A 15,172-nucleotide genomic window follows, 5' to 3' on the forward strand; every position below is an offset into this window, starting at 1 on the left:
GCCACCAAAAACGTATATATTGTTTAACGTCTATCAAACGTATATCACTCTGGGCATGCGTGTTCTAGTATAAACAGAAAGCATGTGTCCCGCTCGGCATTTGGTTTTGTTAGTGAACAAACGCCGGTTTAACATTAAACGCAATGTCAAAGAAAGCAAGAGAGGTATTTTTGTGGACAGGCGACGAGGTCGAGTTGTTACTAAACGTAATAAATGAATAACTGCACAATGACGCCTAAAACAGACAAAAGTGCAAACAACGCTCCCATTTCTGTGTCCATGTTGTTGTTTACAGTGAAGGCTGGTCTGCTGTGTTCCGGTAGCGTTAAAGCCATGTGTTATAGTCATGTGATAGGGGCTTGACGAATAAGGGAAGGATACCCAACGACACAAAAGCCCCAATCAGGTAGCGAATCTCAGCAGCCCCGCCTCCATTTTCAGATGTCTCTGTTTTTCCCTCCACACGGAGACGGAGCAGCAGCGTTTCAGAATGAAAACGGCCTGTCCAGCGTTTCTAAAACTCTCCGTTTTCGGCGCTCGAAAACTCCGGCGTAGTGTGGACGGATGGCGTAATTGTAGCAAAACTTATGCATTTTCAAACTAAATGCATTAGTGTAGACGGGGCCTAGGAATGTCCCAATCAGGTTTTTTTGGCCCTTAAATCCTAGTCATTTGATTTTGAGTATCTGCCGATAGCAAAACCTGACCCCATACTTCTATAATGGTCTGTTTCCATTGAGTGGTACAGTACGATATGAGTCAACCTTTGTCAGGCTTGCGTTTCCACTGCTAAAAGGGTACCAATGGTACTCTTTTGGTGGTCGTGGTGTACGACAAAGTTTCAGTCAATGTCATTGTCGTTTGAGAAAATGTCAAAATAAAGCTATATGAGCCGTTCACACATCATATGAGAAGCTCTTCTCACAAAACAAATGCTTTATACACAAATACTTGTGTAAATTTGTAAAAATAATTAAGTTAACTTTATCTGTTTGTGTTGGGACAACTTGAAGGAATTGGATAGATTACTACCTGGATTGAGGACAAGTAGTCACCAGCATGCTTTGTGTGGAATTAAATTAAGTTGATCAATAGCACCTCAGCTTTAAAATGCAGGTAAAGGAACGGTTCACATTTGTAATCCAGAAGTGTGGTTTAGAAGCACTTTTCATCTTGTATTTGTTCACCTGGGCTTCTGAGGAATGTGTTAGCAGCACTTTTGCACTGTTAAACAAACATTGTGATGCTAAAACGGCTAAATGCTTAGCAACCAGAAGCCAATCACATGCCTTACAGTCACATACTTCAGAGTGGCATGGAAACACAGTGCTTTGTAAATACTGTATTGTTTCAGCATGAGGAAAATGTCAACTGGTGTCAAAAGAGAAAAGGGGAGTTTTACATCTACCTTTATAGAATGAAATTAAAGTCCATTCAAAATAAACATGATAGTATAGTCTGTAAAATATACAGTAGTTTGAGAATGTGCCTTATGGGTTGCTCGTTGTTTGTTTGTTCAGTCAATGCCACTGACACTGTGAATATGGAAATCAGGAGGTTAACTGAGAGTTTAGCAATGCAAAGTGTGAGATGGCAGTTTAGGAATAACCAGGATGAACAGTTCACTTCAGATAAAGCACATAACCCAGGATTTTGTTTTCTGAATGACACCAAGTTCATTATTTCAAGTGTAAAACGCCTTTAAAAATACCAAAATAAATTAATAGACTCCTTATTTAGAACGTGAATTACCCGGTTATGGTTTACGGTGCAAAATGATATCGTCTTATGTTATGTCTACAAATGCATTTATATTTTGCATACAGTGTATTCAATTACTTAATGCTGTATGTCGTACAGATTTGAATGTTTTTTTAAGAAAATAAAAATAAAAAAAATCATTTAAAAATTGAGGGGTGCAGGAAGGTGGGATCAAATTATCATAATTTGTTTTATTTAGAGTTTATGAAGTTTACTCTAGCATTATTATTGAGATCTTACAGATGTTGATCGACCTTAAAGTTTGCCTTGATTGTTCAGCGTTCACACTTTACCATTGCACACACTTTGCAACATTTTATTTGTCAAGATTGAGTCTCTTTAACCCTTACTGCACATTTACTTTAAGACATAAGAGAGGAGCTAATTTTAATTAATTTTGTGTTTTGGACTATTAAAACTATTTGCCTTAGTAATGTTGGTAACAAAATAAGGTGGCTAAATAAATAAAAATCCTAATATTCTTACATGGGTCGTAGAAAAATATTCAACAATTATCGACACTGAATGATATGAAACATGATATCGTGATCTTTTTTTTTTTTTTTTTGCTGTATCACCCATCATGATATCTGAAATGTATACAATGAAAAATACTTTTTCAGACTGCTTTTAAGCCATAGTATGCTGCTCGCAGACAGCGATGTTGATGCCTTGATTGGCAAGTCAACAAATACAGGAGTGACTAAACTATACACACTGCATACCAGTCCACTTTGAGCATTCCTTAAAATATTACTGCTATGAAGTGAAGTCATTTGGAGAATTCATAATTCATTTCCATCACAGGGGCATACTTTTGATTTACATACGTGGGAATTATTTGTGTTGGTGCGAAAATGTGACCACTTCCTCTTTACTTCTCTCAAACACGGTGTGAAATTCACTCAGAACACTTGATGCACATATTACTGCACACAACATGTTATTTCACACACTATTAATAGTAAGCAGTGAACTGTATATTTCCGATTCTATCTCAACATCGGTCTCTCCAGAAAGCACCAGTCCTTTCAGAAATCCGCCTCATCTCGAAATATGAACTATCAAATGGCATGTTTGATGATTAAAAACATGTTTGAGGTCTGTGGACCGATGTTCTCTGTTAAGCATCTGTCTCTGAATATTTGGTGAAGCCAATTTGACACACTCGAGTGAAAAAGAACAAGTGCTTGTCAAGTTTGACGACAAGTGTGCAGCCATATGCTTTCACAAAACCCCCAAAACATTCCCATCTCAATGTTTTTCAGATTTTATGACCAGACGCCTTGCCCACACCCAAACATGTTTGTCTGTGATGTCTTAGACTGTTGGTGATTAAAACAAAATACTACTAGCTTTAGTATAGGAAACGGCAAACATAAAGGGCTCTTAATTTTCTCTTTCAAATAGAGCTTTTCATGCCATCTGGTGAAATTGTATTCGTTTCAGTTAAGGAAAGTGAAGCGAGCCTGTCACGTATGGTTTTACCCATACTCGGAATTGCTCCTCTGCTTTTAACCCATCCAAATGCACACACATTTTGACTAAGTGAAAAAACACACATGAACACACAGTGAGCCAACACCCACAGCAGTGGGCAGCTATTGCTATCAAAGAGAAAGCTGAGACCATTGGGTTACCGGTCTGACTTACTAACCATTAGGCTCAGCTGTTTGCGTAGAGTTGTGTATGTGTAGTGTTGTTTTTGTAAAGTTGGTCAAGTCATTCCACTAAACTATTTTCACAAATCTGATCAGAGAAAATAACCATGACCAGGTGTTCAGCCCTAAAAGTGAAAGTGCGTGCAACAACTGTGCGACATTCACTCTTTTTGGCTCACTACAGACCACTTATGCTGCGTTCACACCAGACGCGGAACGCGCGTCAAGCGCGAGTGATTTACATGTTAAGTCAATGCAATAAAATAGACGCGATACACACGAATGGTGCGGCGTGAATGACGCGAATTGCACGAATTGCCCTGTGCGAAAAAGTGAAATACACGCGAATGGCGCAACGCGAATTGAGTGTTTTGTGCGTTTGACACATTTGACATGCGTTTCGCGCGAATCTCTCGAGTTCGAAAATCTGAACTTCAGCAGACGTTCGCATTAACAAATCAGCAGCTTGCTCTTGTGGGGGCGTGATTGTGACGTATCGCCTGTTCATCAAACTGGGCTTGGCTCAATCAGAAGCACCGCTGAAAGCCTCCATCATCCAGGTTCAGTTTCTGGAGAAGTTTATGAGCTCACAGAGCTGGATGCACCTCTGCAAGGATGTAGTGGACTCAGACACGGCCCTAAAAGTATCAACGCTGTTTTTCAGCCTTCATAAAGCACATTAACACTGTTATTTTCTTCATAAAATCCATGTTAGCCATTTAGCTATGAAGCTAGAGTCACCGGGCAGACAGAAGCCCTGCCCATCATGCGAATCTGCATCTGTTCTGAAGTGAATTTGACGTGCGAATGAAGCGGATTTGACGTGCGAATGAACCGGGGTTTGACGCGCGAATGAAGCGAGTAACTTTAAATGTTCACGTGGCTATTTACGCGCGAATAGCGCGATTTATCCGCGTGTTCCACGTCTGGTGTGAAGACAGCATTATGCTGCTGCATTCTTGATCAGCTGCAGAGGCTTCATGGCAGTACCAAGAATAGCAAAGTCAACTAAAGGAGGTCGAGCCTTCTTATATATGGCACCTTAACTTTGGAATAGCCTTCTTAAGGTTGTCAGAGGCTCAGACACACTTTTCTTTAATTCAAAACAAGATTAAAGACTTATCTTTTTAGTAAAGCATACACACATAACTTTAGGATGCGCAAGTAAAGCATGACTTGACCAGGTCTAAACAAGCAGTCCTAAAATTGAAATGTCTAACAGTGTGACATTCACTCTTTTTGGCTCGTTACAGACCACTCATGTTGCCGCATTCTGGATCAGCTGCAAAGGCTTCATGGTAGTACCCTGAATAGCAAAGTCCACTAAAGGAGGTCGAGCCTTCTTGCATATGGCTCCCAAACTCTAGAATAGCCTTCCTGATATTTCTTTCACAAAACCCCACAACATTCCCATCTCAATGTTTTTCGGATTTTATGAGCAGACGCCTTGTCCAAACCCAAACATGTTTGTTTAAGACAGTTTAGTCTGCTGGTGATTAAAAAACATAGCTTTAGCTTCTAGCTTCAATATAGTAAACAGCAAACTTAAAGTGCTCCTATACTTCCCTTTTCAAATAGGTTTTTTTTTTGCCATCTGGTGAAATTGTATTCATTTTGCAATATATGAAGTAAAGTGACCCTTTGTTAAGTGTGGTTTTACCCATACTCGAAATTGCTCCTTAGCTTTTAACCCATTCAAGTGTGTGCACAAATTTTGAGTGAGGAGTGAAAGCGCACACACACACACAGCCAAAGATGCTTCAAGCTCCCTGGGTATCAAAGATGGAGAGAATGCAATTCATGCCAGTGAATCAAACCTGCAACCTTCGGGCTACCGGTGTGATTCAGAAACCATTAGGCTTGGCTGTTTAAGTAGAGTTGAGTTGTGCAGAGCTGTTTGTGCAGAAATGGTCAAGTCATTTCACTAAACCATTTTTGCAAATCAGATCAGAGAAAAAAAACATGATATGACCAGATGCAAACAAGCCTTAAAAGTGAAAGTTCTTGCAACAACATTCACTCTTTTTGGCTGAGCCTTCTTACCGACAGCTTGTTGTCAAAGAAGAAGGCATCCAGCAGTTTGACGATGTACTGGTGGTTGCAGGAAGCCAAGATGTCAATTTCCACCATATAGTCTTCCAGCTCCTCCTCACTTTTGGTTTCGATCACTTTGGCTGCAGCTAGAACTCCGGTTTCTTTATTCTGGGCCTGAAAGGCAAGAAAGGCAAGGAAGGCTTCATTATATAGCACATTTCATACACAATGCTAATTAAAAGTGCTTTACATAAACAAGAATCAAAGAAACAAGATTAAAAACAGATTAAAATGTATTGAAACGGTTATAAAGGAATGAAAAAGAAAAGAAAGCCTTAAAAGTGTGATCTGTGGGATGTAGCAAAGTGCTTATTTAGTAAAGGTACAGCTAAACAGATGAGTTTTCAGTCTTGATTTGAATGTGCCTAACGTTGGAGCACATCTGATCATTTCTGGAAGCTGATTCCAACAGCAAGGGGCGCTGTTGGTAGCTGAAGGCAGAATCACCCTGCTTTGACTGAACCCCTGGTATTTCTAATTTACTTGATCGTAATGATGAAATGATAGACAAGTTTTAAAACAAAAGTCAAAATGACCCACTTTGTTACAGCCAGCTGTTATTTATATTCCACCCTTGTCCCTTCGGTCTAGTTAATTCACCAGAGAAGCACATTTTATTTTGAAATGTAACATGCAAAATGGCAATGTATTTCTGTATTTAAATTAGCATTTTCCAAGACATACAGTTGAAGTCAGAATTATTAGCCCCTCTGAATTATTAAACCCGTTTATTTTTCTTCCCAAATTTTTGTTTAATGAAGAGATTTTTTTTCAGCATATTTCTAAACATAATAGTTTTAAAAACTCATTTCTAATAACTGATTTATTTTATCTTTGCCATGATGACAGTAAACAATATTTCACTAGACATTTTTCAAGTGACATTTAAAGGCTTAACTAGGTTAATTAGGTTAACTAGACAGGATAGGGTAATTAGGCAAGTTATTGTATAAGGATGGTTTGTTCTGTAGACTATTGAAAAAAAATTGCTTAAAGGGGTTAATAATTTTGACCTTAAAATGGTGTTTAAAAAAATTAAAAACTGCTTTTATTCTAGCCAAACTAAAACAAATAAGACTTTCTCTAGAAGATAAAATATTATCAGACATACTGAGAAAATTCCCTTGCTCTGTTAAACATCATTAGGTAAATATTTAAAAAAAGAAAAAAATTTCAAGGGGAACTTCAATTGTATGTGCAAAGTCTGGTTAAAAACAGAAAACTGAGTTCTATTTGCTATTTCTAACCACAGTTTTCAAAATGTAAATTAAATACTAATTAAATTTTTTATTAGTTGTCTGAGAGAATTTTCAAACAACATTGACCTAACATGTGTTTTAAAACTTATTAAGAGTGAGTGTCAATGCATTAAAATATATGTATTTATTCACTTATACCTTTGGCTCAGAATGCATTTTGAAATACACATTAAATTTTGCTGCAAACATCCCATAGTGGTGTAACGATGAAAACGCAAACATTTTACAAATTATAAAGTGGTAAATTTAGTATTTAATTTAGATATAAACTGTGATGTAAATTATATAATTTTCATTTTGCACAAAACTTTGAACATATTCATTCAACAGCAACTTTATTAGGTACACCTGTCCAACTGCTCAGTGGCACAAATAACTAATCAGCCAATCACATGGCAGACACTCAATGCATTTAGGCATGTAGACATGGTCAAAATAAGTTGCTTCAGTTCAAACCAAGCATCAGAATGAGGAGGAAAGCTGATTTAAGAGACTTTGAATGTGGCATGGTTGTTGGTGCCAGACAGGCTGGTCTAAGTATTTCAAAAGCTGCTGATCTACTAGGATTTTCACAGACAACCATCTCTAGGGTTTACAGAGAATGGTCTGAAAAAGAGGAAATATCCAGTGAGCAGCATTTCTGTGGGCGCAAATGTCTTGTTGATGCCAGAGGTCAGAGGAGAATGGCCAGACTGGTTCCAGCTGATAAAAAGGCAACAGTAACTCAAATAACCACTCGATACAACAGAGGTCTGCAGAAGAGAATCTCTGAACACACAACACGTCCAACCTTAAAGCGGATGGGCTACAGCAGCAGAAAACCACACCGGGTGCCGCTCCTGTCAGCTAAGAACAGGAAACTGAGGCTTCAATTCACACAGGCTCACCAACTTTGGACAATAGAAAATTGGAAAAATGTTGTCTGGTCTTGATTTCTGCTGCGACATTCAGATGGTAGGAGCAGAATTTGAATTTATGTCACAAAGTATTAAGGCAGTTCTGAAGGCAAAAGGGGTCCAACCCCGTACTAGAAAGGTGTACCTAATAAAGTGGCCGGTGAGTGTCAATACATTTTTCATTTTGCATTCCAGTTTTGCATAAAATTTAATTTTGCTTCTGATATGCATTGGAGCCTGGGATTATTATTTATTAGACAATTCTTTTCTATTTTAAAGAAAGATGATTAACATTGCTGAATTGCTGCAAGTGTCAATACAACCCAAAAACAAAACGAAAAATAAAAATATACGTGTTTTATGTTCTTAGAAAGCTCATTTTTGCTTTTACATTGTATTTTTGTACTTCATCTAGAGGCCTTTATACCACTTCTACACCAAGCGTTTCAGAAAAAACTCTTGCAAATTTAAATTGATCAATGAAATGTAAACAACATATATTTACAACATATTGAATAAATAAGAAAATGACTACAAGCATCTTCATCATTTTAAATCATATTTTTACGTTAATATTGTGCAAAAGGTTTACCAACATTTACATTTTTATTACACTCAAAGGTTTTACTTAATCACCCAAAGCACCGCTTCCCCAAAATATATTACCTTTAAATTAAAATGGGGAGTCTCTAATCAAAATACATTATAATATACAGTACAAAATGTACACCATCTTTTGTGTGTGAGATCTGACAATGCTGTGAGAAACTTTGCTTTAGCATGCAGTGCTAATAAGGTGGAGTGATCATTGTGGTTTTTACAGGAAACCGTGTTGCCAAATTACTTAAAAACGAGACTTCCGCTTTTTATAAATGATTATTATGAAATGTGATTTAGCAAGGACAAAAGTAGGATGGGTTGAAATGTTTCCAAAATACAGTTTTATTTACATAATCAAATGCTGTATTCTCTGTGGTTGCCTTGGCAGGTCTTGGTTGTTTTTGGGTGGATCTGAGGACATTACTGTGCAGTTGCTAGGGTTATGCAGAGTCGTCACACTGTGCAAATGGTCCAGATGAGTCACACGCTGATGTGATGTTGACATTATAAACACCATAACTAACATCTATCTTCTGACTTCTGTTCGATGAAACAACAGGAAAAGAAACTCCTTGGTCTAAAATCAGCACCCAAAAGCAATCACTTCTTGCACAAACCCAAATCAAGCTCAAACCTACAGCATTTATTTTCAACCCAATCCCTGAATGTAAATGGCACGGATGTGTCTGTCAGACATGGCTACAGCCCTCAGTCAGGAAAAAATCCTATTGGCCTGCTGATGGATTGAGCATTAGTTTAATTTTGTTATTTTTTTATTACTTTATATTATCACATGCCTGATGGATATACAATATTTCTGTGTTCAGCTTTCAATTGTAAGCAATGAATTGACAAAAAGCATGATAGCTAAATCTAAATTAAACTGAAAACCTAATATTAAAAAAAATGAGAATTTCTCTTAAGCGCATAAATTACTGAAATGACTCTGTGATGATCACTGTAACCTGGGGCTGGGCAATTAATCGAATTGAAATCACAATAGCGAATACGTCATTTTACGGAGGCATGGTGAAATTTGTAGCAAATCTATGACTGTGTTGTAAATGCTGCTCCATAAACATGTGCTGGAGATTTAGTAGAACTGACAAAATGTGCATGAAAACGATCATCCAGTTCTATCTATGATCCAAGGTCAATAATACCAACCCGACCAGCATCGGCCTCTACTGAAGTTTTGGACCTGCACCCATTTGATTTCAGATTTATCCATATCCGAAGGCCAAAAACAGTACTTCTATCTTCCTTTCATGACCATAAATTCTGTGACATAAACACGTCCCTAACATTAACTGATCCTTAAACATGCCAATACCACTAAACCTGTGCCTACCCTAACTATAACCTACTCTTTGACCACCTATCCCACTAAACCTTTTTCCTAGCCTTAACTAGTCCCTTAAACTTGCCATAACTCTAAACCTTTCTAAAGCTTATAGAAGCCAATACCACTAAACCTGTTCCAAACGTTAACCCACTCTTAAACCCATATGTACCACTACACCTAAACCTTCAACATTAACCCACTCATTCCACTATACTTGTCAGTGACCTTAGAGATCCTCATTAACTGACCTTTACCATATAAACTATCTTTTCTGAACACCCATAAACCAACCCATAGTCAACACAGTCCTACCCATAACCTTTACCCACTTTTTACCCACCCATACAAATAAAGCCAACTATACTACCAAACCTGTCCATAACCTTAACCAGTCCCAAAAACTTCCCATAACACCAAACTTCCCCATACCTAAACATTATCCCACCGATACCACTAAACCTGTGCCAAACATCAATCTGCTCTTAAACCCACATGCGACACTAAACTGGTCTCCAACATAAACCCATTCCAGTATATCTGTCCCTGACCTTACAGCACCTGTAAAGCCATACCATGTAATAATATTTTCTGAACACACCGCAGAATCAAACCATCCAACTAAAGCTGTCCTACCCTAATGACAACCCACTTTTTAATCCATACATAAAACTTAACCTCATTCTTAAAGTAGCCTTTACTACCAAACCAGTCCCTAACCTTAACCAGTCCTTAATCCTGCCCTTAATCCTACCACTACTCCTGTGCCTACCCTAACCATAGCCCATCATTTGACTGAACCATACCACTAAACCTGTGCCTAACCTCACCCAGCCTAGACTTAGACCTAGTCCAACCCAAACCTATCTCCAACATTAAGCTATTCATTACATTACACCTGTCCCTGACCTTGGAGCCTTCATAAACCCACCCGTACAAGGTAGACAATCTTTTCTGAACACACCTAATACAACTAAAGCTTAACCCAATCTTAAAGTGGCCTACAGTATACTATTAAACCTGTCCCTAACCTTAACCATTTCTTAAACCTGCCTATACCAATAAACCTGTGCCTACCCTATCTATAGCCCACTCTATCTCCAACATTAACCCACTCATTCCACTATATCTGTCTTTGACCTTAGAGCACTCGTAAACCTACCCATACACGGTAAACAAACTTTTCTTAACAAACCTAATGCAATATAAGCTTAACCCATTCTTAAAGTGGCCTATACTACCAAACGTGTCTCTAACCTAAACCAGTCTTCAAACCTGCCCATACAACTAAACCTGTGCATAACTTTAACCAGTCCCTAAACTACTAAACTTTTTCCCAGCCTTAACCAGTCCCTAAAACACATAACAGCAACATTTGCATACCTTAATATTAATCCATTCATAACAGCAAACCCGCTCCAAACTTTAACCTGCACTTAAACCCACATGTACCACTACACCTAAACCTATCCCCAACATTAACCACCTTATTCCACTATACTTGTCCCTGACATTAGAACACTCCTACCTTTACTGAAAAAACATATAAACCCACCCATTCAACTAAAGCTGTCCTAGCCTAACCATACCCACTTTTTAACTCGTTCTTAAAGCGGCCTATACTACGAAACCTGCCTCTAACCTTAACCGGTTATTTAACCTGCCCATAAACTGTGCCTAGCCTAACCAAAACCCACTCTTTTTGACCCACCCATATTGTACCACCAAACCTTAACCAGTCCCTAAACCTTCCTATAACACCAAAACTAACCCACTCATTCCACTACACCTGACCTTAGAGCACTCGTAAACCTTTCCATACCATCTAAACAATCTTTTCTGAACACACCCATAAACCAACCCATACAATTAAAGCTGTCCTACCCATAACCTTTACCCACTTTTTAACCCACCCGAACAAATAAACACACCTCCAATCTTAACCCGCTCTTAAAGTGACCTATACTACCCTAACCCACTCCTAACCTTGACCCACCAACCCTTAAACTCAAGTGTATAATTAGACGTCTAACACAATAAAATTTGATCAACCTCAAAAGCTTTACAATTCAAGCCACTATTAGCATTTTCAACCAAGCTTTCTCATGCCAACGTCATTTTTCTTGACATATTTGCTATCTAGCATAAATTTAAAAACTGAGGGGACAATTTTGCGTTTGGACAGTACAAGATCTACACAGCCGCACTGCTGAAAAACACTTTCAAGGGCTCATCTCCTCAAAGAAGCATAACCATAAATAAAGCCCCAAATCCACTTACATATCCATTGAGAGGATTATGGCACCTGCTCAAGGGGATGGAGCACAAGTCAAAGCTTTTCATCACAGCTAAATATCCCGCAAGGCCATCTCAACACCCTGACCAATAACAGCAGAACAGTGCACTTTTCAACCCTGCAATGTCACGTAATGGCAGCTTTAACACATCTATTAAAAAGGAAACATCTCTGTTTACATCTCTTCAAACCACACCTTATGAAACAGCTTGAGTTTGTTCCATGGACTTGAAATCACCTATATGGTTTATGTCATGAAAATGTAGGTTTTTATTGATTTTCTTTTTGATTTCAGAAAGTTTTAAAAGCTAGATTATAGCAGGTAAGGCTTACGTAAATGTTTGGTAGTCATGGGTTAGTAGTCACCACCAGTATTGGGGAAAGTAAGCTTTGAAAGTAATTAGAGCTGTGAACCTACACTGGTCTCACGGTTCGGTTCGCTTACGATTATCAGGCCATCGATTCAGTTTGATTCGATATCTCGATGCAATAACGATGCTTTCCATACACAATTTTATATTTTACTACACAGCACAAGAAAAATGTAAATATATTTATATATTATTTGTAGTACAACTTGGCGACGCAGTGGCGCAGTGGGTAGCACGTTCGCCTCGGCTCAGTTGGCGTTTCTGTGTGTAGTTTGCATGTTCTCCCTGCCTTCGCGTGGGTTTCCTCCGGGTACTCCGGTTTCCCCCACAGTCCAAAGACATGCGGTACAGGTGAATTGGGTAGGCTAAATTATCCGTAGTGTATGAGTGTGTGTGGATGTTTCCCAGAAATGGGTTGTGGCTGAAAGGGCATCCGCCGAGTAAAACTTGCTGGATAAGTTGGCGGTTCATTCCGTTGTGGCGACCCCAGATTAATAAAGGGACTAAGCCGACAAGAAAATGAATGAATGAATGAATGAATGTAGTACAACTTTTTTTATTTTGAATTTTAATAGTTTGTCTTGCGTTTACATAAATTTCATATGTGAATAGCCAAAATTATGAGTGTCAGTCTTTTAAATGTGATTAATCACAATTAATTGCAAAAAAAAAAAAAAGTGTGATTAATTAGTAAATTTTTTTTAGCGATTGACAGCACTAAATATACAATATTGGGAAGTCAATGGATGCAGGTTTTCCGCCTACTTCAAAATATCAACTTTAGTGTTGCCAAAGAGACTCATTAAAGTTTGAAACCACACAAGGATGAGTAAACAATGAGTGTAGTTTCATTTTTGTATGAGCGATCCCTTTTAATGGTTTCATGCGAATGGGTGGAAATTGTGAAACTATGATTAACACAATGAGGCCTGAACTATTTATATACGGTGTAGTTGAAACGCAGAATTTGTTCATCTCCACCCAGACGCTCTTATCATTGTGAAGCCAACAGCACTGAACGCTGGTGATTAGCAGATCTCACAGCTCGACGCTGCTAGCATGCGTTTCCATTTCAAACGTCACACACACACACACTCACAACAACCACGTTCACTTCACACTGATCCACACGTCAAACTTCAGCCCCTGACAGACAGGCATTCAGGTCTAACAGCTGGCGTTGCATTCACACGTGTTCTGTCAATAATTCACATTTAATCAGCCAGTCAGCATTAACTACAACACATAGCAGAAGAAAACAGGAAGAGGGTTCACTCTTCCTCTAAACACCGTCAGAAATCTTTGCACTCTGCACTTGGGTTTATGAGAAAGAGCTGTGAGTGAAAGAATCCTACTGAACTCCTGCCAACTCAATGGGTTTGTTTACATGGACACCAATAATACGGTTTTAAAGTCCTCAGTCACTTGTTTAAATGACTATTGGCCAATAGCTTTAACTTCATTGGTAATGAAATGTTTTGAGAGACTGATTAACCTATCACCTCCATCCTGACCACTTCACTTGACCGATTTCAGTTTGCCTATTGGCCAAACAGGTCTACTGCTGATGCCATATCCATTCCACTGCATTTGAGCCTGGAACATTCGGAGGGTAGAAATACATCGGTATGGATGCTGTTTGTTGATTTTAGCTCTGCTTTTAATACTATTATTCCTCAGGACATGGTCAATAAATAGGGTATATGCAGAGCTAGTGTTTCTTCCCATACTGATAAACTTCCGGTGAATGGTTAATGTGACTTTTTTTCTAATTTCTACGGTTCCTTTTACAGCATCGATGTTGTAATGTAATTAAAAGTTAAATAGACTTTGGCATTCATTTAGTTGTTCGAGCGTAAAATGAGATGAAAAGCCATTTACATGCATAAAATAAATGTTCATATTTTAAAGACATGGAAAGGGAAAATTTAATTTAATGCAGTACACTTCGTGTACATTCTGAGACTCACTTTATATTGGATATCAGTCAGGCAGTGGAGATCACAAATTTTTAAATAAAACAAACCCTAAACATGCTGATTTGGCAACTGAATGCAGTTTACAGGAAGCACTTAACCCAGGTAACTGACAAATTAAAAGTCTTTTTGCATATACCCTATTGGCAATATAATTTGTCAATATAATAACTATAATAACAAACTGTGCAATAGTTATTCATTCATTCATTCTTGTCGGCTTTAGTACCTTTATTAATCCGGGGTCGCCACAGCGGAATGAACCGCCAACTTATTCAGCAAAGATTTTTTACACAGCGGATGCCCTTCCAGCCAGAACCCATCACTGGGAAACATCCACACACACATTCACACACACACTCATACACTATGGACAATTTAGCCTACCCAATTCACCTGTACCGCATGTCTTTGGACTGTGAGGGAAAGCGGAGCACCTGGAGGAAACCCACGCGAATGCAGGGAGAACATGCAAACTCCACACAGAAACGCCAACTGAGCTGAGGCTCGAACCAGCGACCTTCTTGCTGTAAGGCCACAGCACTACCTACTGCGCCACTGCTTTGCCCGCAATAGTTATTTAAGTATTAATTTATCCCTTTCTGTGATTTTTTTAAATTAGGTTATAATTTATATAATTATAAATGTATAAAATTACAAAAGCTTATTTATTAATTATAATTATATTTTTATGTTCTTGTTGGGTCTGATGCAACATAATTTTGCTCTGCCTTACAATGTCTTGTGATGTTTTGAATGACAAAAATAAAGGAAACTGAACTGAAACGTAGTCATTCCCCCGGTTTCACAAACAAGGTTTAAGGCTAGTCAAGATTAAATTGCATGTTTGAGCTGTCTCAACTCAAAATAACTTGCAGGGAGATGTCTTAAAATACGTCAGTCTCATTTTTTTTGT

At 38.3% G+C, this 15,172-nt stretch overlaps 1 protein-coding gene across 2 annotated transcripts in view; it reads right to left on the reverse strand.

Moving 5' to 3' along the window:
- stk10 (serine/threonine kinase 10) overlaps nt 1-15,172 on the reverse strand; it is an 86,456-nt gene that overhangs the window by 59,462 nt on the left and 11,822 nt on the right. For both annotated transcript variants that reach the window (XR_015519527.1, NM_201133.3), the window contains 1 exon segment: nt 5,466-5,630. Coding sequence is in view for 1 of the 2 variants with exons in the window: in NM_201133.3 (NP_957427.3) it covers nt 5,466-5,630 (165 nt within the window). In the remaining variant the exon portion in view is untranslated.

The sequence above is a fragment of the Danio rerio genome, chromosome 21 (genome assembly GCF_052040795.2).
Source record: "Danio rerio strain M-AB ecotype USA chromosome 21, GRCz13ab, whole genome shotgun sequence".
In the NCBI taxonomy this organism is placed as follows: domain Eukaryota; kingdom Metazoa; phylum Chordata; class Actinopteri; order Cypriniformes; family Danionidae; genus Danio; species Danio rerio.